The 4,601-nt window shown below is 43.6% G+C and overlaps 1 protein-coding gene across 2 annotated transcripts in view; it reads left to right on the top strand.

The window, feature by feature from the left end:
• Positions 1-4,601, top strand: part of cpsf1 (cleavage and polyadenylation specific factor 1) — a 21,912-nt gene continuing 17,311 nt past the window's right edge. Inside the window, exons 1-16 of one of the 2 annotated variants that reach the window (XM_031853875.1) lie at positions 1-146; positions 954-1,119; positions 1,212-1,239; positions 1,346-1,479; positions 1,575-1,655; positions 1,756-1,907; positions 2,182-2,328; positions 2,434-2,573; positions 2,708-2,818; positions 2,943-3,036; positions 3,124-3,211; positions 3,558-3,704; positions 3,861-3,912; positions 4,021-4,094; positions 4,183-4,257; positions 4,339-4,419. In XM_031853875.1, coding sequence (XP_031709735.1) covers positions 976-1,119; positions 1,212-1,239; positions 1,346-1,479; positions 1,575-1,655; positions 1,756-1,907; positions 2,182-2,328; positions 2,434-2,573; positions 2,708-2,818; positions 2,943-3,036; positions 3,124-3,211; positions 3,558-3,704; positions 3,861-3,912; positions 4,021-4,094; positions 4,183-4,257; positions 4,339-4,419 — 1,548 coding nt within the window. In that variant the 5' untranslated portion in view covers positions 1-146; positions 954-975. Of the gene's footprint in view, positions 270-953; positions 1,120-1,211; positions 1,240-1,345; positions 1,480-1,574; positions 1,656-1,755; positions 1,908-2,181; positions 2,329-2,433; positions 2,574-2,707; positions 2,819-2,942; positions 3,037-3,123; positions 3,212-3,557; positions 3,705-3,860; positions 3,913-4,020; positions 4,095-4,182; positions 4,258-4,338; positions 4,420-4,601 lie in introns of both variants that reach the window. The other variant, XM_031853874.1, reaches the window with a different exon arrangement.

Raw genomic sequence — 4,601 nt, 5'->3', positions numbered from 1 at the left:
GGACAATCATCAACTGATGGAGTTCAGCGCCTGAACTGTAGGGAGCAGCAGTACACCTCGGAGCAGCTAGTCTGCCGGAAATGAAAGGGACGAAGAAGACAGCGACAACATAACGACAACTAACTGACCCATCCGTCCTACAAACGGTTAGCTTACCTGGCTCTTGGACAAGCTAGCTTAAGTTAATAAACCCACAAACTATGACACCCTAAATGTTAACAGAAGAAGGGACAATAAAGCTTCAGACTCTTATAACGTGTTTGATATAGGTACGTTGACAAGTTTAATTCACGATTTGCAAAAAAAAAAAAACCATGCCAAAAAAATATTGTCAGGTGCACGCGCTGTGCTATGCTAGCTAATATGCTAGCTAGAAATAGGGAACATTTGCGCGTTGCTAACATAGCTAAAGACTTTTCCGTTACATTGGTTATCTGAAGATAACTTGGCGGAGACACGCTGGTCACAACAAGTAACAACATGGCTGAATGGGCTAACGCTACTAGCATGCGTCATTAAATAGACGTTAGGCTACCAGGGGAAGCTAATTATCTAAGTTAGCTGCCAAAACTTAGCGTTTGTTTATGATGGGAGCAAATGTTCACATTAATAGTATTGATTCATATAGAAGTACTTTAACCTGCTGTCTTGAATAACCACAGATAAAACCATTAAATGTAGCTAGATATATATGCAGTCTCAGAGGGACGATAACGTAAATTACAACCATGCAGTGACTACAAAATAAAGCACTACTTTATTGATGGGGGCGTGTAATATTACATTTTGCATGTAGGTCATTTAAACTTAGCAAAATATCAGTATCAGCCATTGTTTCACGCTGCTAGCCAGTTTCATTTGGAGGGTTGGAGAACAAATGTTGGGTTTATTTATTGGACGGGCTCTCAAAAGTGATGTTAAGAGATCTTAACATGCCTGTTCTCACCTGTCAGATGCTGAGGTAACCCTTTCAGGATGTATGCTGTGTACAGACAAGCACACACACCCACCGCAGTGGAGTTCTCCGTCTACTGCAACTTTATATCCAGCAAGGAGAAGAATTTGGTCGTCGCTGGGACATCTCAACTTTACGTCTACAGGATTATTCACGATGTGGAGGTAACTATAAGTCTGTTTCACTGTACCACGTTTTTAAATACAAGCATTAACAGCTTTTTGTGATATGTGTAACATCTATGTCATCATTTCAGAGCACGTCGAAGGCTGACAAGTCTACAGGTATGTGTAGACGTCACGCTCAAAGTACACATTTTACTGTGAATTCATGATATCAACTTAAATGAGTGCATTTGTGGCCCAACGTCATTCTCTCCTCCTCCTACAGATTCTAAATCTCGTAAGGAGAAGCTGGAGCAGGTGGCATCCTTTTCTCTCTTCGGCAATATTATGTCCATGGCCAGTGTGCAGCTTGTGGGAGCCAACAGAGATGCACTCCTTCTCAGTTTCAAAGATGCCAAGGTATCATTGTCTAGGCTGCGCACTGCCCAACAACATTTTAAAACTGCTTAAAGTTGTGTTTGACCTGAGTGTGGTTGTGTTTGTTCCCTCACCAGTTGTCTGTAGTGGAGTACGATCCCGGCACACACGACCTCAAGACTCTGTCCCTCCATTACTTTGAGGAGCCAGAGCTCAGAGTATGTTCGGCAGCATTATCTGTCTAAATTAGAGGAAATGTTGACATACACGAGTGAACTAATTGTTAAGCTAATTTGCAACTCTTTTTTACACTTTCAGGATGGTTTTGTACAGAATGTACATATTCCCATTGTCCGTGTAGATCCAGAGAATCGCTGTGCTGTAATGCTCGTTTATGGCACCCAGCTTGTGGTGCTGCCATTCAGGAAGGACACTCTAACTGATGAACAGGAGGGTGGAGTTGGAGAAGGGTACGCCTGCTGTCCACTCTACATTCTGCTCATGAATGTCTTCCAGAGTCTGGTTGGCACTTGTGTCACAAAACCATAAACTGTTTGGTTGTTACTAAATGTGGAAATTCACATTTCAATTTATAACTTAAACTGCCATTTGACTAAAAAAGGCCAACGTAATCTTGCTGCTGTTAAAGTTTACACAGACCGTAGTTATCTAACCATGTCTGACATGAATGGATAGTGTAATGGTTTAACTACGAGCACTTCTGTCATTGTATCTCATCTACAGACCTAAATCCAGCTTCCTACCCAGCTACATAATTGACGTCCGCGAGCTGGACGAGAAGCTGCTCAACATCGTTGACATGAAGTTCCTCCATGGCTACTACGAGCCCACATTGCTCATCCTGTTTGAGCCCAACCAGACATGGCCCGGGTCAGTCCACCACGTTATCAGCATTAACCACCACTTTTATGTTGTTTTACTCAACCAGTTGCTGTTTGCTATAAATATGGCCTTGTTTTGGTTTCATTCTGCCAGGCGCGTGGCTGTGCGCCAGGACACTTGTAGCATCGTTGCCATCTCCCTCAACATAATGCAGAAGGTGCATCCTGTCATCTGGTCCCTCAGTAATCTGCCTTTTGACTGTACGCAGGTCATGCCTGTTCCCAAGCCAATCGGTGAGCTCAGGGAATTCTCTCTCTTGTCTCTGTTTATGAATGGTGTGGTGTGGTAACACTTAAGTGTTAAATATACATTTAGACTCTAGTGTTTGCATTGTAGCTTCTTTGCTCACATATCAACTTTTTTCCAGGTGGTGTGGTGGTGTTTGCTGTGAATTCATTGCTGTATCTGAACCAGAGTGTTCCACCATATGGAGTTTCTCTCAACTCTCAGACAAATGGGACCACAGCATTCCCTCTGCGTAAGCATTACCATCGGAAACACACACACGTATACTTGTATCTCTGATATCTGGCCTCGTTGCATTACATATCATTTGATACTCTGTGATGCTCATCACTGGATGACGTGTCTTGGTTTCCCAGGTGTACAGGATGAAGTGAAGATCTCACTAGACTGCTCCCAGTCTGACTTTATTGCCTATGACAAGATGGTCATCTCTTTGAAAGGAGGAGAAATGTGAGTCATTGTAATCACCACAACAATGAACATAAACAATGGTGGCAGTTTACGATTCTTCACTGATTGACTGTTATCGTCTTGCAGTTACGTGTTGACCCTCATAACTGACGGCATGAGAAGTGTCCGAGCTTTCCACTTTGACAAAGCTGCTGCCAGCGTCCTGACAACCTGCGTAAGTTCTGCCCGCAACTGTGAGCCGCAGTGGTCTGATGAGACAGGAAGTCTATATCTTCTGTAGTCTTTTATGTTTCCGTGGACAAACACAACACAATAGAGCACAAAAGGCTGGAGGGATTACGGTTTGACTGACAGGGTTTAGAAATACCAGCACTTCAAGATTAAAGCTTCCGAATACCACAGAAACACTCCAGACTTTACCCAAAACCCACAGGTAGTTTCTTATATCTGGCTGACCTTTTAGGGTGTGGAGTAAATACTGAATACCTCTTTAGTCTGTCAGTCTTCAGGGGATTTAGAATAGAAACTGATATTTCACGCTCCCGGCTCGCCTCCTCCAGATGGTGACCATGGAGCCCGGCTACATTTTCCTGGGTTCCCGCCTCGGCAACTCGCTGCTCCTGAAGTACACGGAGAAGCTTCAGGAGACGCCACCAGAGGAGGGCAACGATGACCTGGAAAGTGAAGAGAAGGATAAAGATAAACAGGTTTGTGATTGCATGAAATGTCAATTTTAACAAAGCCTTTTGTCGTGAAGTACCATTGAAATGCCATCTTTCTTTTCACTTCAGTTATGTTTGTGTAGTTGCAGCTACTTCAGTGTCGTCTTGTCTATAAACTAAATCACTGCTAATAATTTCCAGGAAGAACCGCCAAGCAAAAAGAAGAGAGTAGAATCTTCCACCAACTGGACGGGTATGTTGCAGTTTACTTTTTGATTTGTGTGTGTGTGTGTGTGTGTGTGTGTGTTATCTGTGTTTTATCTGTCAATCTGTGTTTCACTGAACTTCTGTGTGTTGTCAGATGAGGTGGATGAGATAGAAGTGTACGGAAGTGAGGCCCAGTCAGGCACCCAGCTGGCCACATACTCCTTTGAGGTAAAAGAGGAAAAAAGAAAAGCTTAAATTGCTTTTTATATAAATGCTTGTCTGTGTGGAGGATGATTGATTATCTGTGTACATGCAGGTGTGTGATAGCATACTCAACATTGGACCTTGTGCAAATGCCTCCATGGGTGAACCTGCGTTCTTGTCTGAAGAGGTATACACATTAAAACACTTTCTAGCGTTCCTCATTGGTAGATGTGCTTTGTGGTTTCTGACTTGGATGTTCATATTTCAGTTCCAGAACAACCCGGAGCCTGACCTGGAGGTCGTGGTGTGCTCTGGCTACGGCAAGAACGGTGCGCTGTCTGTACTCCAGGTAAGTTCTCCCCCTGATGTCATGTGTTGTTTCAAAGCATGTGCACCTGGTCAGGTGTAAGCATGGAGAAGTCTGGGTCTACCAGGGCTGTCTGTAAACACCCCAGACACATCAAATCACAGCTCTTAAATGCTTTTGGGATTTATAGCACCAGCATGTGTGGTGTGTGTGTGTGTGTGTGT

Source organism: Anarrhichthys ocellatus, unplaced genomic scaffold, assembly GCF_004355925.1.
Source record: "Anarrhichthys ocellatus isolate YVR2014 unplaced genomic scaffold, GSC_Weel_1.0 scaffold14, whole genome shotgun sequence".
NCBI classification, from domain to species: domain Eukaryota; kingdom Metazoa; phylum Chordata; class Actinopteri; order Perciformes; family Anarhichadidae; genus Anarrhichthys; species Anarrhichthys ocellatus.
The sequence above is the reverse complement of the archived record's forward strand: the minus strand, read 5'-3'. Positions and strand labels throughout refer to the sequence as shown.